This window comes from Canis lupus, chromosome 36, assembly GCF_048164855.1.
Source record: "Canis lupus baileyi chromosome 36, mCanLup2.hap1, whole genome shotgun sequence".
Classification (NCBI taxonomy): Eukaryota; Metazoa; Chordata; class Mammalia; order Carnivora; family Canidae; genus Canis; species Canis lupus.
The window spans coordinates 11,670,592-11,697,752 of NC_132873.1; the positions used below are offsets into that span (position 1 = coordinate 11,670,592).

Genomic DNA, 27,161 nt, shown 5'->3' on the forward strand with positions numbered 1-27,161 from the left:
AATAATATTGAGGCCATTTATTAGCACTTAGTACTTTATATCTGGAACTAAAGCTGTTCCTTTGAGAACAACCAGATCACACACACACAAAATATGAAGTGGCCTCTTTCTGAGTGGTTTGTTTAACTGTCTTTTTCAAATGAAGAACTTTCTTTAAGTTTTAATTTTTAATGCCAAACTTTAAATTCTCCAAAAAGGGAATGCCATTAGGTCTCAAAAGTAACAAGGACATCCATATAGGCTTATGAAGGTATCTGACTCCAGCCTGTTCCCTGAGTAAAGGTGCTCCATGAACAACAGGGTGAACAGGATTTTTAAATGTATTAAAATTTTAAAAATGTGTGATGCCTGCAAATAATTGGTCTCAAGAAGTCAGTAAAAATATATGAACAAAAACAGACTGAAACAGGAGAATCGACCTTAATGAGAGAAATCAAGCATGTAAAATAGCAATCTCTCAGGAAAACAAAAGAAAAAGAGGAGAGGAAGGAAAAAGAAAGGAAAAACCTCTCTTGAGAATCCTGCTTTTCGTCCTCTGCATGGTTGGCATTCCCAGGGGAAAAATCCAAAGGAAATGACATTATGTATCTGTGACTTTCTCTAATTAACAAGGTAAAGATACTAATCAATATAGGTTTATGTCTTGATATTAGAGGAGAAACAAATGGATATAGAAATTTGAAAGTAGATTTAAGTGATAACAATACACTTGCATACCCTTCAGCACCTCAAATCCATAGATCAGAAGAGCTCAACACTACTCCCTTCCAAATGTCTTTCTCCTGATTTTCCCATGTCCATGAATGCCATCATCAGCCTACCACTCACCCAAGCGTGGGATCCCTCTTTTGCCTCTCCTCACTGTTGACTTTTACTTTTTTACATTTTACTACTGTGATACTTTTCTCTCTGTCCTCTATCCTTCCGTAGTCTGTCTCTCATTGCCACTGATGTGGACTATTAAAATAGTCAGCTAACTCGTCTTGAAAATGTCTTCTTGGGATCCCTGGGTGGCGCAGCGGTTTGGCGCCTGCCTTTGGCCCAGGGCGCGATCCTGGAGACCCTGGATCGAATCCCACGTCGGGCTTCCGGTGCATGGAGCCTGCTTCTCCCTCTGCCTGTGTCTCTGCCTCTCTCTCTCTCTGTGTGACTATTATATATAAATAAAAAATTTAAAAAAAAAAAAAAGAAAATGTCTTCTTTCCCCCTCTTATCTACCTTACAACAGGTTTCCAGATTAATCTTTGTAACCTATTTTGTGTGTGTGCTTTTACCTTTTCTTTTCAAGTACATGATATCTTAAAATACTATCATTTAAGAGGAGAAAAGTTCTATAAACTGTTTCTTCTAAACATTTTTTAACATTTTTTGAGATGGCACTGACATACAGCATTATATTAGCTTCCAGACTACAACCTAATGATTTGATATCTGTATTATTGCAAAATGTATTATTGCAAAATGACTGCTATAAGTCTAGTTAACACCAGTTACCATATACAGTTACTAAGTTGTTTCTTCTTGTGATGAGAACTTTTAAGATTTATTCTTTTACCAACTTTCAAATTTACAGCACAGTATTATTAACTATAATCACCATGCTGTGCATTACATCCTCATAACTTATTTTATAACTGTATATTTGTACATTTGACTCCTAACACTTTACCCATTTTGCATCCCCTAATCTTTTACCTCTGGCAACTACCAATCTGTTTTTTGTATCTGTAAATGCATTTTGTTTTTGTCTTGTTTTGTTTTTAGTTTTAGATTCCACTTACCATAATCCTTTCAAGGTCCATCTGGTTGTCATAAATGGCAAGATTTCATTCTTTTTTATGATTAAGATTCCACTGTATACACACCACATCTTCTTAATCCATTATCTATTGATGGACACTTACATTGTTTCCATATCTTGGCTAGTGTAAGTAATACTGCAATAAACATGAGGGTGCATATATCTTTTTGAATTAACATTTTCCTTTTCTTCAGATAAATACCCCAAAGTGGAATTGCTTTATCATATGGTAGTTCAATTTTTAATTTTTTGAAGAACCTCCATACTGTTTTCAATAATGGCTACACCAGTTTGCATTCTCACCAACAGTGCATTCAATAGTGGAGAAAAGTTTCCTTGCCTCCACATTTTCATCAGCATTTGTTATTTCTTGTCTTTTTGATAATTGTCATTCTAACTGGTATGATGTAATATCTCATTGTTATTTTAATTGGCATTTCCCTGATGATTAATGATGTTGAACATCTTTTCATGTGTCTGTTGGCCTCCTCTGTATCTTTTTTTTTTTTTGAAAAATGTGTATTTAGATTCTATGCCCATTTTTTTTTGTTCTATGCCCATTTTTTAATTGGATTCTTAAAACGGAGTTGTATTAGTTCTTATATTTTAGATATTAACTCATCAGATATGACTTGAAAATATTGTATCTCATTCAGTAAGTTGTCTTTTCATTTCTTTGGTGGTTTCCTTTCCTTTGCTGTGAAGGAGCTTTTTAGGTTGATGTAGACACATTTGTTGTTTTTTGCTTTTATTGCCTTTGCTTTTGGTGTCAAATCCAAAATATCATTGCTAACACCTGTGTTAAAGACTTTACTACCTACTTTTGTTTTTTGTTTTTTTTTCTAGGAGTTAGATGGTTCCAGGTCTCACACTCAAGTCTCTAATTCATTTTAAGTTATTTTTTTGTGTGTGTAGTATTAGATAGTGGTCCAGTTTCATTCTTTTGCATGTGGTTGTCCAGTTTTCCCAACATCATTTATTGAAAAGGCTGCCCTTTCCCCACTTTATATGCTTTGTTATAAATTCATGAACCATATAAGTATGAGTTTATTTCTGGACTTTCTGTTCTGTCCACTGATGTAATATACTTGTGCAATCATATGTTGATGGAAACAGAGAAGCTTTCAAGCAAAACATGCCAATATTCAAATCCTGACTACCAACCACTTAGGATGCTTTTGACCTTTGGCAAGTTGTATAACCTACCTCAGATGCATCACACATAATCCATTATATTGGAAGCATTATTTGACATGGCACAAATAAAATATCTAGTAAAAGTAGCTTTGTTATTTAATTATGCAAAAAATATTTAATCACCCTACATGAATATCCCAAGTCCTGGCATCTTCTCCATTACTCCACCTGCTTCTCAAAGTCTCCCTCATCTCCCTTCTTCCAAATATTAAAAATTTATCAAGGCTCCCTATCCTTCTGAGAACACTTGGAGGCCCCTCAAAAGGAAAAAAGACTGCCCAGCAGGGTAAAAAAGGTAGAAGACATTTCATCTAAATTGAAAGGAGTAATATTTCTTAAGAGAGATGTTTCCTTAATTTGTCTTTGTGTTTTACTTTCTAAAGTTTTTAGTGTAAGGCAAGAATTGAGGTATCTAAAAAGCATACTATTTTTTTAAGATGCATTATATACAAAATTGTATATAAAGAGAACAAGTGAAATCATTACTTAAGAAATTGGTTTGTGAATCCTCTGAAAATGGGACTTCTTTAATTTGTGTTTTGTAATTGCGCCCAATAAACCTGACACAAATGTACAACTTAGTGCTTTGATAGATGAGGATAGATGCAATTTACGAAGAGAATATAATCTCTGTCAACAACACAGATATCTGCAGTTATAGAGCTTAGAATGAATGGAGATTTTGAGGTGAAGAAAAATATTAACATATACGAACAAAGAATGGGGTCTACCCTCCCCAAATTTTGTTTTTTATAGTTGTGTTTAGGTACCATCCTCTACTCTATTATAAAACTAATAAATTCCAAAAAAAAATAAATAAAACTAATAAATTCCTTAGCATGTTAAACAATTTTGATAGAAAAAATAACTGAAGTTGTAAAAGCTTTATCCTCAATTTTTTAATCCTTTGACATATTGCTTCAGATTACCATATCTGAGTAATGAATAGGTAATAATATGGAACACTTAGTAAATAATGTATTTTGTAATGAAATGTTTACAATATGTTGTTTGTGACATTTAACATATTTCTACTATCTATGCAGATGATCATAGAAGTGCTGTACTAATACAGACATTGCTGATATTGTGTAATAGGTTTAAATCATGAAAAAAAAAATCTAAGTGCTAAAAATTCACCTAAGTTCTTAAAAGAACTTATTGAAAGAAAACAACTTTCTGGTCTAATTCCCTTTCAACACTTTATTTGTAGAAATTTCATAGGTATTTTTTCTATCTCGAAACTGAGAAAGAAAAAAGAAATTCATGAGTGGATTATATATATCCTGAGAATGCTGTTTTAAGCATGAGAATATCTGTCCCCAGAATCAAATCTACAAGTAGGTATACTATCTTAAAAATTGTGACAAACAGGTAAACAAACAAAACTCATAGATACAAAATCACCAGTAGAGAGAAGCAGGAAATTACATGAAACTATTAGGGATTTTTTCTTGGAGGCTAATCCTAGAAGTAGAAGAATCCATAGGATATTTACATATTGTTTTAATGGTAATGTCTCTACTGAAATACAATGTAACACTGTTTTTATTGAATAATCTGTAACATTCACATATTTAAAAAATATTGGGAAAAAAGATTTATCTTATCACACAAAGACAAATTTGCTTGTAGGAAGACAGAATATGTGGTGATTCATTTCCTTCAGCACTTACATTTCTGGTTACATTTAAGAAGGAATAGTGGAATCCGCAATCCTAATCAAAGGTAGAGATATACTATAATACTCTAGGTCTCATCAAATAAAAACTGTAACTGTCAGCTGATGTCTACCTCAGAGTCTGACCCAGATCACTTATATTTGCTCAAAAAGAAAAGAAAAGACGTGTCATATTTATAGAGCAGGTGTAATTCTAGGTCAACATAGCACAGTTTGCAGGAGAAAAAAAACAATGACATTAATGTGGTTCTCCTTGCCCTAGGCAGTAACACTTAAAATGTTTTCTGGGGAATTTCAATATTTCCTAGTGTTTTAAGGTCTCTTGTTTCAAATCTGAACCTCTTTGGGGAAGACTGAACAGAGTATCAGTGCAGTAGGCACTGTAACTAGAATGAGAGATACTGCTTGTCTTTGCCTTTTTTTTTTTTAAGGAAATCTATTTTTTTTAATCCAAAAAATCCTCTTCACTGTTTTCTCATGAGAAAATAAAATGAAGCTAAGGAAAGAATAATACCACTTAGAAATTTCAATAAAGGACATAAAGGATTTAATAAACTGAAACCACAATGAACATAGTAGGGCAGATAAAATGATAGTGTTGGGAGAATTACAATAGTAGATATGATTAAACATAAAAATCAAGCAGTCTATTAGGACCCCTAAATTTATGTTCATGACCTATTCTCTATTTTCAAACAGATATTGAAGAAATATAGGATGAATTGCACATCTGCCTTAAAAACCAATTCTAATGAGTCAACTTTGGAAAGAGAGACAACATAATTTAGCTGAAAAATTAATGAACTTGAAAACCCAAGATGTAAAATGCTAGCATTACTATTATGTTTGACCTTATCTAGGTGTCTTAACTTTTCACAGAGTCTGTTTCTTTATATTTTATATGGGGGTTATAAGATCTACATTGCATAGATATAGTGAAAATATACAGTGATTATAAATATAAATTTTAATTAAAAATGTGCAACTATTAGAATAAAAAGTTTATGGTCATTTTTTTTAATTGAGGAGTCGACATATTTTTGTTCAGTTCTATATTTCTTATAGCAAGAACAAATTGGGAAACATGGAGTACACTGCTGATGATAGATTTAACCTCTGGTTCATGGCAAACTCACGCTTTTATCTGATGACCACTATGATTTTCAGAGGAAGATGGGGTACAAAATGACAGCCAGTGTTACCTAATTATATTTTTTAAAGATGATATAAGATAACATCTGGCCCTAATTTGTGAAACATCCATTTAAGTTACATAAATGGTTATTATAGGCAGTGATTGACTTACTTTCCTAGGAAATAATACTTGTTAATACTAATAACCTCTTGTATGAATGTGTAAGTATATACACATGCACAGTGTTCAAATGCACACACATATGTGTGTTATATGTAAAGACTTGTTAGCTTGAGGTATCCTAGTTTCTCTAAATCGGGCCAACATTATGGTAAACATTTGATTTACTGCTCACACAAGGCTGCTATTGAGAATCCATGGGGTATTATTAATATTTACACTGGCACAAATATAGATTGTTCTGACCAAAATGAGGCATAAGATTCCCAAATGCTTAAAGGTATTTTATTTAAATTTTATTTAATTTTTAAATTTTACTGATTGGGCAGGATCTAGAGGCAAAGTCACCAGGTTTCAGAAATACCAAAAAAAAAAAAAAAAAAAAAAAACTAGATAGTTCCCTGCTATGCTTATTTTTTATTAACTTAGGTGAAGAATGTGTTTACGTGTACTTACGCTGAGTTATTTGACAGAAAAACTACACTCACAACTATTTAGAGGCCGACATATAATTAAAATACAAATTGGCCTGACTCTAAAACCTCTTTCCAACACAATATGCCACTCTAAGGAAAAATCATGCAGATTTGAAAGGTATGCAAAAAAATAATAATGTTAGAGGCACTATTTTACCATTTTATTTAAAGTTTATTATACAAAAATGCCTAGTTAAAATTTTCTGACTAGCCTATTGTTTTTACTTCCTATGTAAATTTTTAAAAATTCTGTTTAACCTTTAGTACCCAGACATAAACAGTGAATCCACTCTAAGTCAGATCCAATGAATTCTGAGACCCATGTCCACATTATTTAATTTAGAAGTTTCGGGGATCCCTGGGTGGCGCAGCGGTTTGGCGCCTGCCTTTGGCCCAGGGCGCGGTCCTGGAGACCCGGGATCGAATCCCACGTCGGGCTCCCGGAGCATGGAGCCTGCTTCTCCCTCTACCTGTGTCTCTGCCTCTCTCTCTCTCTTTCTGTGTGACTTTCATGAATAAAAAATAAAAATTAAAAAAAAATTAGAAGTTTCCAGAAATGGAGCTCACTGATTTAAAGTCATACTGTTGGTTGCAAGTTATATCATTGGTGTTTTGGGACTCCAGGTTGTCTCTCTTACCTGTGTTGAAAATGATTCTGTATTCAAGAAATAAAGAAAATATACCCATATTATAAAATTAAAGTCCTTTTATTGGTATATATCTATAAAAGAATCTTATAGATTTAGCATTCTTTGCAATGACTATTTTAGTCAAAATACTAGTTTTACTAAGTTTACAATTTTATTTTTTGGAGGATAGCCTGCCCTTGACATTAAATGGAATATGGTATAATAGTCTTAGAGCCATTGAGTTTTAATCATAAATTATATTGACTTTACTAAATTTTTTTTTTCCTGATCTGATCTGGAAAGAAACCGATCAATGAAGGAAAATATTTGGATGTTTATAAATTCAGATTTCATGTTTTCTCTCACATTTTATAATCTTCACTGAATAGCTGTTAAGAATATCTCTTTTATATGAGTAATATAGTTTTGGGAGACACCATTCTTTTATAGATAAATGTTTAAGACAGGTAATTGGATTCAAGGGAATGGAATGTAATACACTGTGTTGTCTCTGAACTTCTAAATGAAATTATGAAAACTAAATTATATGTTTTAAAATAAATGAGCTAAGTTCATTTGTGATTCAGAATCTTTATTATATTACTCTCTATGACTACTGGGAGAATATCTGTTTCATTATAGTATTTCCAAATCACAAAATAAGGTAAATTATCAGTTGATTACATCCTTTTGATCTAAGCGTAGAATTGGCATTTGATATTTTAGGGTTCCTGTCCATTTATAATATATAATATATAGGCAAATGACAATAAATAAACAATACTCCTGTTAGAAATAAGTGATGACAAGAGCATTCTAGTTCCCTTGGCATTTGACCCTTATGATCTTGTTCATAGGGTCATATCTCAGCCTTTTAAGAGGTTACTCTGACTCACGTATAAAAAAGAAACACTGTCTTTCAGAAATATAGCTTGGTTGGCAGTAGCCAGCATCATACCTAGGAAATATAGACAGTAATTAAGAAAAAAAAAACATTTAAGTAGTTATCTCCTTTTTAAAAAGGTTCTCATAAAGAGTTGAAGCATTAACTCTCAGGGAAAAAAGGTCATCTGTCCTACACCTAAAATATCTAGGGATCCTCAAAATTGTGGAAAGTAGGAAATGTGTAAGTAGTATTAGCTTTTCAGATGAGCTTGGTTTTATGAAGCATCATGTTAATTGTACACAACATAGTGGCAAATGTCTCAGACACATTTAACTATAATGAATAGAAAATATCTACAGAGGTTCCTTACATGGTAAAAGTAGACAGAGGATAGTGAAATGAATTAACTGAAGACATGCAAAGTAAACAGTTGAGGAAAAAAAAAGAAAACAAGACCATTTTTTTAATAAAACAAAACTTTTAGATAATGATTTATTTCTGTTTCTCTTAAATTTAGCAAACTTTTATTTTAAAAGAAAAATAAAAACATTGTATAAAATTAGAAAATGCTCATTAGTAAAAATACAAAAATATGAGCACTATAGTCATACTCTCCAAAGACAAGTACTGTCAGTATCTTATTCTATATTCTAGATCTCACACACGCACATGTGCGTGTATGGATATTTCATTGAAATTCTGCTGTTTCTAACTCAATCTTTTAAATTTCTAGTCTGCATTTTTCCATAATGGTACATTTTATCTTATCTACTACCTAATCCATAATCAAACTTCTCAAGTTACCTAAAAAAAGTCTGTACAAATGGTTGTCCAAACTAACGTCCAGTCCAGGATCACATTTCACATCTTGTTATGACTAGTAAGTCTTCTTAATCAAAACCAGTACATTTTTTTTCATATTCACTTATTAAAGAGAACATACAAATTGTCTTACAGAATATGCCCCCCTTCTCAATTTGCCCAGGTTGCTTAGTTGTGTGGTTTACGATTAATTTTTCAAGAATAAATTCTTGTGAAATATGAAGAATTTTACCACTTAAAATGTCCAACAGAATATTTTTGTATGATTTTATTAGGTGTGGGAACTCTAGTTCTTTACCTCTTCAGGTTGTTTGTACCTCTACCACTCTTGCAGGGTGGAAAGAGAAGAAAAGTGGTAAAGAAATGCAAATCAACCAAGAAACTGCTGTGGGAAAATATTGAATGTAAATGCTAACTAGAAAAACACAGAATTTTTGTCTTTTGAGTTTTCTAGTGTTTATGTTCATTGCCATCACCAAAATAAGTAGTAATGACATGACAATTGATAGCTACCGAAATTAAAGGGAAAGAATGGAAGCAGAGGTCTTATTTTCTTCTATTAGGAATGATTCTTCTTAAATTGGAAAACAAACAAAAACAAAATAGAGCATTTTCTGTTAATTTACAGTGACATTGACATATATTTTCATAAATCCATGCCACTTATTCTTTTGCAAAATACATAAGCAGAGGAAGTTTAGAGTTTAATTCAAATCTACAATTAACAAAGTGTTGAGCACTCTGAGGCCTACATAAATCCTTTGCAATAAAAATGCTGGGTTGAAGAAACAAAATTACAACTCTTTGTGTAGCAATGGCTTTTTCAGGGATATGTTAGGCACTTGAGCTGGAAATTATGCCTTGGATTGAAAACTTAAAATATTTTTTGAAATACATATTTAACTGCCATGCTCAAAAATATGATATTACACATGCCAAAACACATCACAATGATGAGTTTGTGTCCATACTACAGTTTAATTTTCTCAGCATAGATTTTTATATCTTTATAAAATTCCATTTAGGAAAATCTAGTTGAATTATAGCAACATTCCAGTATGCTATAGTACTTTCGGCTGTCAGGAAACAACCTTTAGAATGAATTACTTCTTAAGGTTTTTCTGTAGTTTTATATGGCAATATAACAGTCATAATCTTTAAAAGACATGGTTTCATTTATAGAAGTAACAGATTTTTTTCAAGAGCTCTTTAAATTTAAAAATTTTATTTAGGATCATCCGCTATCATTATTTCTGATGTGTCTTTGAGCAAACGTTTATTTTACAAGAGCAAGTATTTTTTTTTCTCTAAAAGAATATAGCTATATAGAGTAGATTCTTCTGCAAAAAGGAATGTAAGATAAAATACTTTACTATGGAGATCATGGACATGCAGAAAGTTCTTTTTTCGTTTTTGTATCTGTCATGGCTTCATGATCAAATATGTATTAGGTAATACCTATGTATTTTACTCTGGGCTCTTTGCTAGGATGCATGAAATTAATATATGTCAGGGCTCTGACCAGAGAAAATTCCTAGATACTACTCTACTCTAGAACAAGTAGTTAAGACCATAAATATTTTCAAACAAGGAACAAGCTTACCTTGGAAAACAATAAATGATTAGTGTCAAAATTATATTTTAGCAAACAGTGTATTAGAGAAACACTTTAAGAATATAAATCTCTAGTGAATCTCTTCTAACCTCCTTTTAATACTATTTACACTTTTAATTGTAATAATTAATGTGTAGACCTCTTTTCTGGGTATATGATGCTTGGGTACACTTTTGATAATAGCAATTACTCCTGTCATTATAACTCTGAAAACCTGTCTGACCCAATTCTTTTTTATTTTATTTTATTTTATTTTATTTTATTTTATTTTATTTTATTTTAATTTTAATTTTTTCCCCTTTATCCTAGTACAGTGGCATAGCTGGAGTTTGAAATAGTGCTTTTGTCAATACATCTCTCTTATCCATACCCTCATGCTTTAGAGGTGTGGAGTCACATATCTTCAGACAATTTATTTTTACTGTAGAGCAGTAGTTCTCAAGAGGGGTGTGATTTTGGCAGACAGTCAACAATGTCTAGAGAAATTGTAATGACTGGAGGGTTGGGTACTACTGGCACCTAGTGGGCGGAGGCCAAGGATGTTGATAAACACTAAAATGCATAAGATAGTCCCCCAAGGTGAACACGTGTCCAGCCCAAAATGTCAATAGTGCCACTGTTGAGAAAGCCTGCTTTGGAGAAAATGTTGAAAATACTATTATATACAACAACAATATTACTAAAATATATTTCCATTTATTTACGGAAAAAGTAAAATGAAAATAATTTAAAATGCTTGTGTATCAGCATTTTGGCACATGTTCTTCATTCTGTCATATTTTGTTGTTGTTGTTGTTGTTGAATGGCATGCCGTGGCTGCTCATCTCCAAAGATCAGTTGGATGTGCATGGTTTCCTATTTAAAAAAAAAAAGCAAAACAAAAAGCAGGACTAGTTTTTGTCCTGAGAAAAATTTTGTGATGGTTTTAATGCATTTTTTATTTGTATTTCTTCTGACCAGATTTGAGATATGTGGATAATGTACTGCACAACTGCTCTTTTTTTCTCTCTCTCTGTCTTGTCTCTCTTCTTACATTTTTCTTCTTCTTTTTCATTCTGGTGGTCAGAACTCCTCTAATTGCAGCGGGAGTCATCGGTGGGCTCTTCATCCTGGTCATCGTGGGTCTAACATTTGCAGTTTATGTTAGAAGGAAGAGCATTAAAAAGAAAAGAGCCTTGAGAAGGTTTCTGGAAACAGAGGTGAGGTGTTTATCTCCTCTCCGTGTGTTTGTTTAAGGATTTTCATTAGATTTAGGGGTGCAGATGATATTCAATTTTTTAATCCAAGTGAAAACTCCGTTCAATTTCCTGCTGAGGGTTTATAGTTCACAATATGTTATACAGAGTTGATGAAACGTCAGAGTATGTAGTAAAAGTAGTCAAGGCAGTTTCATGACTTAAAGAGGACAAATAGCAGGGGCCAAGAAGATTATCTTATTGAATGACAGATCTTATTGAAAAGACATATCTGTTTCTTTTGGAGGAGGAATCCCTCTAGAGTTTGAGGATATTACAGTAGCACAACTAGAAAACATCTGGGTAGAGGGTATCTCAACAGCAGGACTAGAAAAAATGTTAGAATTTTTCTGGTTCAAAACAAAGCCAGATAGGCAAGCAATTTATGCTTTAATTAGGGTCATTAAATTGGTAGCCACTGATCCCATTATACCAACAGTGAAAAGCTGAGCATACAGGATAAAGCGTACTATTGTAATCACACAGACCTTACCACACAATTTATGGGAAGCATTTAATGTTATGCATGTTAGTTATTGTGAATATGTAAATTACCCACAAATTATTATAATTTCTTTTATATTGCCACACTGAGTTCTCTGGCATGCAAGATGATAGTTTTCCCTGTGTAGGTTACAGGGGAAAAAAAATTACAGAAAACTATGGATTGCCAGATCCTTCTCAACATGCACCTTCCCTCCTTCTCCTGATATTCACATCCATGGCTGTCATGGACATGTCATGTCTCTGAACAGAGCAATTCTGTTCTGAAACTTAACCTTCGCTGGGTCTCTTTTTTGGCTCATTGTCAGTGTGACAGTCGGACTTTTCCTCTTAACAGACAGGAATGAGAATATTCATTGATAAATTTTGCAAGCTGATAATGAATTAAATTTTAGTTCTCTTCCTCCAGAAGTTGAAACTGGATAGAAGAATCCTGAGAAATGTTCAGGAAGCTACTTTAGTTACATGCGGGAAAGAATGTCTAAAAATTGGACTTGTCTGCAATTAAAATGGGTTTTCTTATCAATAGAAATGTTCAAGCATAAGATAGATGTTATATACACGAGAAAAAAAATAGTCATTTTTACTTGAGCTGGATGTTTACAAAAGATCAACTCGGTCATTTTTAACCTCGCACATGTGAATGCAAATTTGGGCACAACATGTGTGCTGTGCATATTTTCAGTTTAGCAAGGATGCTGGAGGCAGATACAATCCTCCCTCATGGCCAGCTTGGGGCAGTCATGGAGAAAATTCTAAAAAGTGAAGTAAATTAGAGTTGGACAGGAGCTGAAGTCTTGGAACAGCAGTGGACATTTAGGTGATTGAATAAATAGGAAATGAATTCTGTCCCTTAACTACATGCAGGAAAGTCTCATTGTTATAAAAATAATTGTTTTGTTTTCTTTTTTTTTATATAGTGCTTTCTAGGAATGTCCCTCAAATTGACATTTCATTACTAAATAAACACATACTGATTGGTTTTATAAGCAGACTGTATTTTTTTTTTATAAAAAGTTATTACTTAGCACTGGATTAGATAATTGTAGAATCCCCATCTTTCTCTCAGTACAAGTAAATAACTATGATTTTTCTATCATCTAAACAGAAGAGGAATTCTTAAGAGGATCAACTCAAATCCTTAGATACTACAGCTAGAAATCTGTCTCAGATGTGAAAAACTTGTTAAAGCATGATATATTGTTGGAATGTACTTAGAGTTAATATGCTTTTCCAAAATCATATTGCTCCAGATTGTCTATCTTCTGTTACATGCGTAAAAGTAGGAAATATGTTTTTTTTCAATACATACTTACGAGATGCACTGTAAGCTTGATGCCTGTGACAGATACTGTGATTAAAAAGTGTTAATGGGACATGATCCTATCCCTTGAAGAGTGACAGATTCAGTGCTACAATATGGCAGGCAGCGTTCCAAAGTTTTCCAGCTATGTTACATCCCATTTCATCGTTTGACAATCTTCTAAGGTAATTATTGCTGTACCTATTTCACAGGTGTGAAATAAGGGGTTAGGAGAGGTAAATTGCTTCCTAAGCCTATAAGTGGCAGTACTGGTGTGCAAACCTACAAATTTAAACCTGACATTCTTTCCGTCATTCTGGCTTGCAAAATGAAACAATGCTTCTTTTCAAGGTATCATTCTCAAATTCCTGGAAAAATGTGTTTGTTTAAATTTTTAAGTGATAGCTAAGAAAATTGCAGAAGACTAAACATTTCAGGTAGAATTGTAAAGTTTTCAAAATATGAAATTATGGTGTATTATATGCCGAAGAATATATTTTAAATATATATGGCCCAAGGTGCTGAAGTCTAGTCCCCAATTTTGCATATGATTTTTAATACGTTTTTATCTGATTTAAAAAAATTATTCATTAAAGTTCCTGATTATATACATACAGTATATGTATCAAAATCTACTAAACAAATTCTGCACAGCAGAATTGGATTCAAATGAAGAAAACTCTGACAGAGATTCTTCTTCCAATTTTACCAAAGAATTGTGTAATTTTTTTCTGAGATTTATTTTATGTGACTTTATATATATTTTTAAAAATATAAATTTGCAAATGAAATGGGATCATATTTGTTGTCAAGCTTTTAGACAGTGGCTTAAATTTATTAACAATTTTTATCATCTCCAAATTCTTACTATCGCTACACTTACCTAGACTCCAGATTCTGTTCAGCTACTTAAGTAGACCATGATGTTCGCAGAAGCATAATAATAACCAAGCCACAGGGCCACAGTGCACTTAGCACTGTCAACAGACACTGTGAAAGAACCGTGATGGTTTTCAACACCATTTGAGTAAGAGTTGCCTTTAATTATTTCCTTATGCTGAGGAAGAACAAGCTATTTGTCTGAGTTTAAAGTTTAGTCCCTTTATTTAACTTTAAAAAGAGAAACTTCAATTTCTCTTACTTGCTTTTTTACCCAAGCACAGATACAAACCTAAAGTTTTAACATGAAATACAGACTTTTGGTACATAGAGCCTTTCTCATGTTTATATATTTTTTTTTTCTCACATAGGCAAGAAATTGGCACACATTCATATACCTTTTTTTTTTATAAATTTATTTTTTGTTGGTGTTCAATATATATGGTCTCCTATACCTTTCTCCAGCTTATTCATCCTCTCTGGCTAAATGGCATTTAAAATGAACCTCTAAAATTACCTGAGTTTGTCCCTTTTGGCCACAGCCAGCCCACTTTATGATCTGGTATTTCCCACCCTAATCTCATCCTTCAGATCTGTCCCACCTTCTATTGTATTCTGCTTTATGTCTTCCTCCTTCTTCCTGATGCTGAGTCCAAACTGTTCTTCATAATGGCAATACCCTCCTCCGTGTCAATCCATTTTTATTATCTCAAGACCAATTTTATGTTATTTTTTAAAGATTTTATTGATTGATTGATTGATTTGAGAGAGAGCATGCACCAGGTGCACAAGCAGGAGTAGGGGCAGAAGGAGAAAGAGGATTCCAAACAGATTGCACACTGAGGGCAAAGCCCAACTCAGGGCTCAAGCTCAGGATCCTGAGATCATGACCTGAGCCGAAAGCAAGAGTCAGAGACTCAACTGACTGAGCCACCCAGGTGCCCCTCAAAACCAATTCTAAGGTGTGTCTCCCCCAGGAAGCCAGAACTAGTGAAACTTTCTCACTGGCGACTGTTTTATTCCTATGCATTCCATAGCATTTCCTTAAGATCTTGAATCAATTCATAGAATTTTAGAATATTTGATCTGTAAGTTACTCTAGGGCCTTGCTACTTAAAATGTGTTCAAAGGACATCATCATACATAGATATTATACGGAGTTCTACAAAAAATGCAAATTTCAGCCCCTCTCGCGCACTTCCTGAACTAGAATCTGCATTTTAACAAGAACTGCAGGTAATTCAAATGTACATGAAAGTTTTAGAAGCACTGTCCTGGGATATGGACGTCGTGCTTACTTACTTTCTTCTCTTACTTCTCTCTTTTGACGCATCGGTCTTTGCTTCCTCGCTAGATTTTATTTTTCTATGTATTGAATCTCCTAAAACAAGAAAGAAAAAACTGATCCAGTACATGGGCATAACTAAGATCCGAGTCTTAGCTGGAGAGGCCAAAACTGGAAGGACTTCATAAAGTAAGACGAAGAGCCCCTCATTAGCTTACATTTCTTTAAGGGGGCAGGAGATCTCCTAGCTTAGTATGCTTCAAAGTAGACACGCTTTTATACTTGTGTTCACCCAGGCAAAAAGCATGAGAAGAGGAAGGATAGACTCCTAAGGAATCTTGAGTGATCCAGTGATCCATACAACAAAAATATTGCGTGTCAAGGAAAGTGTGCTTGTGTGTTTCTTATATGTATGAGAAAGAGAAGCAGGCAGAGAAAGGGAGAAAATCATTGGTGACTTGAAGGTTTTATAACCTGTATTCTTTTTGTTTTCTAGTTGGTAGAACCCTTAACTCCCAGTGGCACGGCGCCCAATCAAGCTCAACTTCGTATTTTGAAAGAAACTGAGCTTAAAAGAGTGAAAGTACTTGGCTCAGGTGCTTTTGGAACAGTTTATAAAGTAAGTAAAAAAATAAATGAATAGCCCTCACCACCAGTCATTTTTTTGTTTCAGACTTGTCTTAAATAATAACCAGAGTTCTCATTCTAGCCAACCTAATTTCCTTTTAATATTCAGCGAGGAGAACCTGTATCGTATTGAGAAGTTGCTGCACAAATGAATTCATTCGTGTTTACTGAGCAAGCGGGGAGGGATACCATCATGAGAAAGCAGGAAACTGTCACAAAAGCCACAGTATAGTCTTTCTTTGCATGCCCTTCTGATCCACTTTTGATATCATCTCTCTGTTAGCAAATTTTGCCCTTATCTAAAATACACAGCTCTAGCCTGTTTTCCTGGACCCCTACACAGTGCTCCGTGGATTCCCAGACAGGCCTGAGTGATATGCCCTAATCCCTGCTCTTCCTTTCTTCTGCTCTTTTATCCACATGTCTCCCCATCAGGATGGCACTGCCTGTCTCTTTAGGATCTACACAAAGGTGTTGATTTATTTCCAGGATAGGATTAGTTCCTAAACCACTTTTTTGCTTACCTGTTAATTGACGTGACTCAACAGAAAATTTTCAGTTTTGATGCCCTCACCGTTATATGCGAACTAAAAAGGTGACTTTATTTGTGAAATTCAGGTTAGAAAGAACAAAGGGTGACATCATGGGTTTCCAGTAAGAGAGATATTTTTGGAAAGGCAAACCTCAAATAATGTCATCTGCATGTTTACTTATTTAGCTTCATTATAAGACCAATTCAGAGGCCAGGCTTAAGGTTACTTGTGGTGAAATTTATTTTTAATGTAAGTAACAATCATAAGAAACCCTGCTGGGTTAGTGCTAAGTCCTTTTTGTAATGTCCCTTATGACAGTTCCCCAAATTTTACTTTGACAGTTTTATATTTCTTAAAGCTTAGGCAAGCCTACAGTTTTTACAAATATTTCTGTTAAAATGGACTGGATCTTAGGAAATTTGCACTTTCTAAGAAAATGTTCACTTTTTTTCTACTTAAATACCTATCTAACAAAAATTATTAACAATAAGAATATAAACCTTAACTTTCTCTCCTGATTCTTCCAAAAATAATTTAAATCTCCTTAAAATAAAATTGTTTTATTCTAAGGCCAAAATGCAGAAATTTCTTAACCTCTTAGTATACATATTTTGTTTAGTTGAACTCAAAATTATTAATTGAGTACCTAATTTGAATAGAAAATATTCTAGGCTGACTTGGTACTTTCTAGCCTTCAGAATTTTTATATATTTGAAAAATACAACTTATTGTGTTTTTCTATTTATACTATGCTAGAAATAATGAACTTCCATTTCAATGATAATTCAATTTTGTATTGTTCCTGGCAAATAGTCAGCCCTTTTATTTTAAAGATGGTATGGTCTAGAAAGTTAATTTTATTTTAAATCATGGATAGCATTTAACTCAAGACTAAATATGATTTAGTCACCTCAGGAGGAAAAAATTACCCATTAAGACATATAATTATGAAGCTTTATAAATATTTTTATTATGAACAACTATTTGCCTATTGTCCATGAGCATTGTCCCTTTATTGAAATTACTTGTATTGAAAGTTCCATGAGTATCTTTGAATTTTATACCTACAGTGTGTATGGTTGATCCTAAGTTTTAATTAATATCTTAGTTCTTACTAGGGCATATTGTCTTAAACTATAAAGAACTATTCTTGACCACTGAAATGCACATTAGCTTAGCTAATTATTTTGTTGACTTTTTCCTCCTGATTGGAGATATGCTGTGTTTAAGCACAAAAGATTTGAACCAATATCATGGGTATTAGTGTAGTTGAATTTTTGTCTGGTCAGGCCTAGAAAATAATGACTATACTTATTTAAAAAGCAGTACAAATTAATTCACACTGAATTTATATTCTTATTTCAAAAGTATGCTTTAGGAATATTTTAATATTGATGCTATATCTTTATAAAGTCACCTCCCTGTGGTTACTTTATTGAATAAATGGTAATCCTGTTCTCTACCCTAGATATCACTAAGAAAATGTAGCCTATGGATCTCCAGCTTCCCCTCCCCATTTGTGCATTAATAATTAAAAAAAAATTATACCACAAGGAACTTGGCTTACTTTTTTTGTATTTGACATATAGATGTTCCTATTCACTCTAAAAAGAACATAACTTTTGAATTCATCTTCTAATAGTTAAAGCCTTTATTTCTGTAATATTTTGACTTTTTAACAATTCTTGTGCTTAGGTCTCCTCTTGCATTTTTTCAACTTTCAGTAACACAAAGATATATGTTTTAGCATAGAAGTACAAAGTGAAAAGCTTTTTTGTATTTCCTTTATGACTACAACCAACTGATATTAAGAAAAACTAGAGATATTCTCTTTATGAATAAGAGATTTTCCCCTCTTTCATCTTAATGTTAAAACTAGATTAAGAATCCCTTACTCTGTTTTCCTCAGGCCTACTGGGTCAAGCAAGGGTAGGTGGTGGCAATGAATGCTGCTGAGAGATTAAAAAAAAAAAAAGAATAAGAAAAAGAAAACTGGACTAAGAAGACTTTTTTTGATGTTAGAGCTAATAAGTTAAAATTTGAGATTTTCTTTTTTTCCATATAACTTCATATTTGCTTTTGTGTTCAATTGGGACAATATGCTTCAAAACAAATCTTAGATAATTAGTGAATCCTCTTATATCTTATCAAAATTATTGTCCTAATTCAAATGGTTGAATTGTTTACTCAGAAATGCTGTTATTTACCTTAATGTTGTACTCAACTTAAACCCTACCTACTTTATACTTTCCCAATTTTAGATCCTGTTCAGATACTATAATTATTTTTTTTGTAAGAAGAGAGAACTGGCAATGACCAATTTAAATATTTTATATACACATGCACAATATTTGATAATAAAACCAAAGTAATATGGGTTCAGTACTCTCTAGTACTTGCCTTTGAAAACTAATTCTAAAATATTCACCTTCGAAACCTAATTCTTAAATCAGTCTAAACTTTAGGAACATGAGAATATGCTTTTTTATATTTGTATTTGTTTTAGTTGCGGAATAATTAAATAATATTAAAGCTGAAAAGAACCTTCAACATTACTTAGCCCAATCTTCTAACTTGCAAATGAGACAATTGAAGATCAAAACTGGAACAGTGTTCTCCAAGTCTTAAGAAGTAGATATATCATCTAAATCTAATATTATTATATTTTATTACATTTCTGTCACCCCTGAAAGCCTTTTTCACAATACAAATTGAAGTTTATAATAGTAATGCTTTATAGTATAATAGTAAACACGTTGAGAGCAGAATAAATATATGATTCATCTTCAGAAAATGAAAGCAGATAACAAACTTCTAAATTATTTTTTAAAGATTTTAATAGATTGAGTGGTTAAATTAAATTTTGTTTTTGTATAAATTTGTGTATCTTCATATGAATTTAATGTGATTTTTTTTTCCTCCCAAAGGGTATCTGGGTACCTGAAGGAGAAACAGTAAAGATTCCTGTGGCTATTAAAATTCTTAATGAAACAACTGGTCCCAAAGCCAATGTGGAATTCATGGATGTAAGTACAGACACCAGGCAATAATATTTTTATCCATTATTAATAGACTGCTTTTAGGATTTAAAAACAAAAAACAAAACAAAAAAAAACTTCACTACTTAGAGAATTTCCTGCCTCGAAATAGTATACTCTTTACAACTAAACCCTTGAGCAAGGATTGTAAAAAGAAAAAAAAAAAAAAAAGACTTCACTACTTACAGAATTTCCTGCCCCGAAATGGTATACTCTTTACAACTAAACCCTTGAGCAGGGATTGGCAAACTTTTGCTTAAAGGACCAGAGAATAAATAGTTTTTTTGTGCAATGTGGTCTCTGTAAACTATTCAACTCCATCCTTTTAGTAGATGAGCAGCCATAGAAACTTATGAAAAATAAAACATGAGAATGGGTATGACTGTATTCCAGTAAACCTTATTTACACAAACAAGCTGACTGTATTCCAGTAAACTTTATTTACATGAACAAGCTGAAGGCCTGGGAACCAAATCCTACTCTCAAAGGCTATGTATTTAACCACTATGCAAAGAAAGGCAAATTGCATTTGGGAACAGGAATGATGATTTGAAAAATTAATTGGGCTGCTTTATTTTATTATTGTTATGATTTACTTAATGAAAGCATCAAGCTAGATTAGTATCTATAGTACATTAGTGTTACATTTATTTTTTTTTAATTTATTTATTTATGATAGTCACACAGAGAGGGGTGGGGGTGCAGAGACATAGGCAGAGGGAGAAGCAGGCTCCATGCACTGGGAGCCCGACGTGGGATTCAATCCCGAGTATCCAGGATCGCGCCCTGGGCCAAAGGCAGGCGCCAAACCGCTGCGCCACCCAGGGATCCCTAGTGTTACATTTAAATTAGTAACCTACCTAAGTCAGATAATACCAATTGAAATTTACTTTCTTTCAGTTCAAAAGTCAGAAGACAGACCTTGTGGGTGAAAAGCTCCAACTATAGAAAAAAAACGGAGTTCTGAAGAATAAAAATACTTTATAAGGTCAATCAGAACTTTAGATTCCCCTTAGCAAAAATTGTAGATTGATCTGTTCAGCAAATTTTAGAAGGTAGGATAGATAAAATATCTATGTAGAATGCTGTTATTTTTTTTTTCACATTTAACACAAGATATCTTGCCAGGGGTTCTATCAAAGACATAAATATATATTCTTGATCTTTTAGCATAATTTTTTCAATAATAAGAATGATTTTGATTTTCAAATGACCTTCATATGAAAGATGATGCAAGCATATGAACTTTGATTTCTTTAAAGATGGATTGCTATATATTTCTACCCAGTATCTCTCTTAAGCATTTCTGTAAGTTGTATAAGGAGCTCAGTTTTTGACCTTGGATAATTTATTTGAGTATAATGCTTACTCTCTTATATCTCTTATCTTATATCCTATTATTAGATAATAGGGCTGATAATTAACTGGTACAAACTAGCTGCTCTGGTCAGTTGGTGCTGTACCTTACTGGTTGCTAAATATTTTGAAACCCATCCTTGTTACCTATCTACCAACACCTGACACACATGGACTCCGGTAACTAAATAATGTCTCCTCGTGGTGTCTAAAAGTTCAGACACTTTGCAGCTACATGTCTTGGCTTATATAGTAAAATGTAAAACTAAAGCCTTTTTCAGTGATGTCACAATCGATTTGATCTTAATTATAGGTATATAGTTGTGAAGGGAATTTTCTTTCTTTTTTTTGGGGGGGGGGAATTTTCAAAGAAAGTAAAAATTATGAAGAAAAAGGACAACGGATATGAACAGTATAGGTTAATATTTAAAACTGATACAAAAAAAAGATCTTGTCCAGCCTAGACTGTAGCCAAAGCTGAAATTCACAAGAATGCTAATAATCTCTGCTGGAGGCTTGGACAGCCATTTTTCTCACATTTCCATGGAAACAGATTGGCAAAAAGGGGTTAAGAGGCTACAAAATAATCACCTAAGAAAGAACCTCTAAAAGCTTCATCATGATTTTGAATGATTATTTGAAAGCTCCTAACCCCATCCTTTTTTTTTTTTTTTTCTCTCTGATCTGAAGTCTATTCCCATGGAAACAGGAGTGGGGATGGCAACTTGAAATCTTAGAAATCTGCTGAATGTTAGATGAGGTTCTGATTGAACCATAAAAGGGGTCATTTTCCTAAAATGGGTGATAAATTTTGTGACCAACTCTCTCCAAACAGTATGTTCTTTTTAAAAGTTAAAAATATATTAGGTAAAATATTTTGTCTGAGCCTCTCCTACCTTGTGGATAGATGCTAGAAGATTAATAGATTGGTGGGTAGCTATTGACAATTTCAATAAATATCAAAAAGAAACACTTCCTACTATTTTCACAACTTCTTTCAAAATATTAGTATGACATCACAATAATTAAAATACAGTTGCACTGGCAAAATTAATGATAAATTCAATATTTTAAACAGGCTGGTGTAATTTTAGTGCAAAATCACCTGCATTTCATACCAACATTTTTAGCTAATCTATTATGTTTGCAGATCATTATACTTAATGATGTACTTAAATAATGTATCAAACTGCAATAAAAGGCTTCATGTAAGCAAATGTATTTATAATTTGGACCTAAGAATTAAGTTGAAGTTGCTAATATTCTTAAGGTTATTAAGATAAAAGGCTTATTTGGCATCTCCCTAAGTTTGGGTTCTTCCATATGGCAGGGTATTCCAAGTTTAACTTTCAAACTAAAATAACATCTACTATAATCATGTTATATGTCTCTTTCGCAAACCGGTGTATATTTGTTTATAGGCATGTGTTTTATTCAATTTTAAAGAAAGGAAATAAAGTTTCCAAAGATAATGGAAATTGCATACTTTTATGAAACATTAGATCTCTTTGCCCCATCCTACCCCCCAGCATGGACTTTATACTTGGGGTAGAATATTCTATTCTATTTTATTTTATTTTTTTTAGATTTTATTTATTTATTTATGTATTTATTTATGTATGTATTTATTTATTTATTTATTTATTTATTTATTTATTTATTTATTTATTTATGAGACACACACACACACAGCGGTAGAGACACAGGCAGAGGGAGAAGCAGGCCCCATGCAGGGAGCCTGACGTGGGGCTGGGGCTCAGTCCCCGGTCTCCAAGATCACACCCTGGGCTGAAGGCAGGCGTTACACTGCTGAGCCACCCGGGCTGCCCAGAATATTCTAGATTCAATAACTACTGCTACTGAGTTTATTAGATGTAGCCATGTGTTACTGATTATTATAATAAATGACAAATTGCAACAACTTAAAACTCACTACATCCAATGCTCCTCTTAATATCCAGGAGCAAAGGAGATAACTTTCATATTTTCTTAGAATCTATACCATAGGCAAAAATAAATAAGGAACAATCTATGTTCTATTAAGTACTATGCTAAAAGCAAGAGAAGGAAAATTTGGTTTAAAGGCTGTTACTCAAACTCACCTGAATGTTTCTAATGGATTCAGAATGACAGTAATAACACACTGCTACCGAATGGCCTTAATTCCCACAAAGGAAGATCACATTGAACAACATTAAGAAAATGATCCTAAAGGTCCACCTTCTTAAGAAGAATATCTGTATTTATACATACTCTAGTTTTTGTTTCAAATAGCACCATTCCATTGGAAGAGCACAGGGTTTTTTTTAGTTTTGTTTTGTTTTTATTTATGAAATCGCATGGAACACTTCCCTAAGAAATGATGCTACTGAGCAAGGTTCTTGGACTTGGGGACCATGGTTTGGTCAAATCAGACAGGCTCTTCAGTTTGTCTGAGTTTCCACTACTGTTGTTTCGTTGTTGTTTTCTCTGATGTTTAAACCCACTATCACTTGATATTATTCTATATGCCTTGGAAGTGTATATGTATTTAAATATTTTATTAATTTATCTGCTCCTTTAAAAATATTTTGAGATAAAAAACCCATCATTATCCTAAATTCCAATGACTGAGTCATAATATTTTAGCTGTAGTGCTCCAGTTTGTTGGCTTTAGTGTCAGCTTTCCCACGCCAAATCAACCACCTCGTTCCCAGTGAGGGGCCGCAAGGAAATATGTTTCAAATCACTCAGGCTTATTGTGTAAATGATCATATTTTTGTTAAAAGAAAAGAACTCGTTGCCCCGTCCCTATACAATGGGAAAATTTATTTATCTTACACAACAGTTTTCACTATTTTTTGAAGAAAATGAATTGTCTATGGGAATTGTGCTTACTTATTGTTCTTCTCTGTGTTGCACTTATGATATTCAATGTCTTCTTTTTTAAAAATTGTATTTTTTAAGAGAGAGAGAGAGAGAGAAAGTGAGCCAGCATGTGAGTGGGGAAAGGGGGTGGGGAGACGAGAGCAGAGAGAGAGGAGAGAGAATCTTAAGCAGGCTCCACGCTCAGCTCAGCACAGGCCTGACTTGGGGCTCAATCTCATGACCTCATGGTCATGACCTGAGTAGACACCAAGTCAAGACTTAACTGACTGAGATACCCAGGCACCCCTATGATAGTCAATGTCTTAATGAGAGTTGTCTCAACTCTAATGGATAACATATAGTGGGGTGAGACAAATAGAATTTATTAGTGGAGTGTATATTTTCTTTCAGATTATAGCAGGCTCACAAAATTATTTGCAAAGATATTTTGTTCAATAACATTCATTTCTCATTATAAAAATAATGATTTTTTTATGCCTATGACTTCACAGAGTTAACAGTAACTCTTAGCTAGATCCTGTGTCATACTAATAATGGATTTGTAGAAATTCATATAATTAAATCCGATGAAATCTTCAGGTCTTACAGATTTCGCACATTTGCATACACAATACAATTAATTTCAGAGGTGAAAAAAATGCAAAATTCCTTTTCTTTAAAAAAAGCTCATTACTTAGATGTCACAGGATTCGATACTGCTGCCATGATCTTGAAAAGTCCGTTAGAAACAATCTTTTTTTCCTTAAGAAAAATTATACTTAAAATAATTAAGGACAGTTTTGGATAGTTAGTTTGCTTTCTAGTTTTATTTATTTTTAAAGATTTCGTTTATTCATGAGAAAGAGGGAGAAGGAGAGAGAGAGAGAGAGAGAGAGAGAGAGAGAGGAAGAGACATAGGAAGAGGGAGAAGCAGGGTCTCTGTGGGGATCTGGATAGGGACCAATCCCAGGACTCTGGGATTATGCCCTCAAGCTGAGCTGAAGGTGGATGCTCAACCACTGAGCATCCCTTACTTGCTTTTTAAAATTAAACAATATCTTCAAAAAGAGATTTTATAAATTCCATTAGAAACAGAATTTAGTCTTTCAAAACTCTACGAGGAAGGAAATAGACAGGAGATGAAAGGAAAAGAAGTGAAGAGAAGAAAGGAAAGGAGAGGAGAGGAAAAGAAAAGAAGAAAAGAGAAATTTACCAGTAACTAGAGTAAATCATTTCTGTTATGCTTTACTTCATTAGCTCTTGTTTATGTCCTGTTAACTGTATAAGACGTGGTTAGAAACGGCATCACATTTGAAATCACTATTTCAAAAACCCATCCTCCAACCACATTCTCCCATCCTCTGGTTCCTTTCCAATTGTACTTGAACATTTTACCCTTTTAGATATCACTCATACATTGATTTTTCTGTTTCTCAACCTCTCAGCTGCCCCTTCCCTCACATCCCTCCTCAAACAACTTGGATTCAGGGCTCACTGTTATCATCACATTCTTTCAAAAATTTCAGCTTTCTTGCTTCTCAACATCATGCTGGTGTTAAGCTATCCTGGAAATACTGAAATTTCTCAGTGCCATGTTCTAGACCTCTTTTCAATCTGCAGATTTTCCATAGATTTTCTCACTGAATCACCAAATTTCATCTCTAGTGTATTTTATGAATCTGACCTCACCTCTATCCTTGATATCTGAAGTTGAAGTCTCAGGGACATCTCAAGTTAAAAGGTACATTCAGAATGCACCTTTTCGTCTTCTCTCCTAAATCTCTTATGCATTCAGTCTTACCCGTGTAAATAATTTGTATATCTATCCACCTTATTGTCCCTATCAGAAATTTGAGATTTGTCTTTGAATATCACAGTCCCTCAAACTACCCACTACCAGTTCAAGATCAAATGCTTTGATTCTATGCCAAAAACACATTTGGAGAACATTTTCTTCTTTTCATATTCCACTGCAATGACCTTAATCCAAGCTATCGACCTCTTCAGTTTATAGCTTCTAGTTTGATGTCTTGAATTGTGTTACTCCTCTGCATAAAAGCTTTCAATGGTGTCACTAGAGCAAACTGCTAAATCCTTGCTTCCTGAGCCCCTAATTACTTTCCCAGTCTTCTTTCTCTTTATTGACCTTCTTTCTACTCCTCACCTAAGCCAAGCAAGACAGCGCCTTTGCCTGGAGTGTCCTTCTCCCAATTACACCTGGTGAACTTGCAGTTATCCTTATTTTCATAGCTTGAGCATACTTCCTCAAAGATTGCTTTCCTGACCCCTTGATCTAAATTATAACCTACTAACAGCACTTAGAAAATTTCCTTTATCCATTTATCATGATAGATTATTACATACTTATTCATGCTAGTTATTATTGTAGAAGCCCACTCTATCACTAGCTATAGGATCTTTGATGACAGGGACTGTCTGTTGACCCCATCAGTGCATATTTAATGGCAAGCACAATACAAGCATATAGTTAGGAACCAATACATACTTTGTTAATTGACTGAATGGATTTTACCCCTAAAAAGACTTTTTAAAAGACTTCTTTTTAAAAGACTTCTATTCCTCTTCTAAGCTTTCTTTGTTCCAGTCTAATTGATTTCTATAGTATTTCCAATAGTCTTATCTCTATTTGACATATTACACTTGGATCATTTTCCTTAGGTATTTATAATGCTCATCTCTGATTTATTTCTACAAGCTCAGATTTAGTGGCTGTCTTGAATCCAGAGTTACAGCATCTCTCTCTGAAAAATAGACCTTCCATATTGACTCTGTGAGTAGGACTTGGCATACTCTCTGAAAGCCCTTTAAGAAGGAAAACCCTTTGTAGCCTTTGATGCATGCAGGAGGCCAATAATCTCCCCTAGTGACAACCTTATGACTGCTTCTCTGCAAATGTTTCTATTATATTTGGGAAGGTCGTACTAAGTTTCATTTTTAGCTTCTTCTTAATCTTGAATTCCTGAAATTTTATGTAGTGGTTTTGGATAGTGTTTGCTTCTCCAATAAAAATCTGTTGTTAGAGGTTGCTGGTAGCACCACCCTTGTCTCTTGCCTATTTACATCTATTCTAATAGGAGTAAGGATGCAAGGATGGGATCCTGTACAGAAAGA

The 27,161-nt window shown here is 33.5% G+C and overlaps 1 protein-coding gene across 8 annotated transcripts in view; it reads left to right on the top strand.

Annotated features, from left to right (window-relative positions):
• Positions 1–27,161, top strand: part of ERBB4 (erb-b2 receptor tyrosine kinase 4) — a 1,106,221-nt gene that overhangs the window by 875,580 nt on the left and 203,480 nt on the right. For all 8 annotated transcript variants that reach the window (XM_072813218.1, XM_072813222.1, XM_072813216.1 and 5 more), the window contains 3 exons: positions 11,489–11,621; positions 16,125–16,247; positions 19,716–19,814. In XM_072813218.1, the coding sequence (XP_072669319.1) occupies positions 11,489–11,621; positions 16,125–16,247; positions 19,716–19,814 (355 nt within the window). The remainder of the gene's footprint in view (positions 1–11,488; positions 11,622–16,124; positions 16,248–19,715; positions 19,815–27,161) is intronic.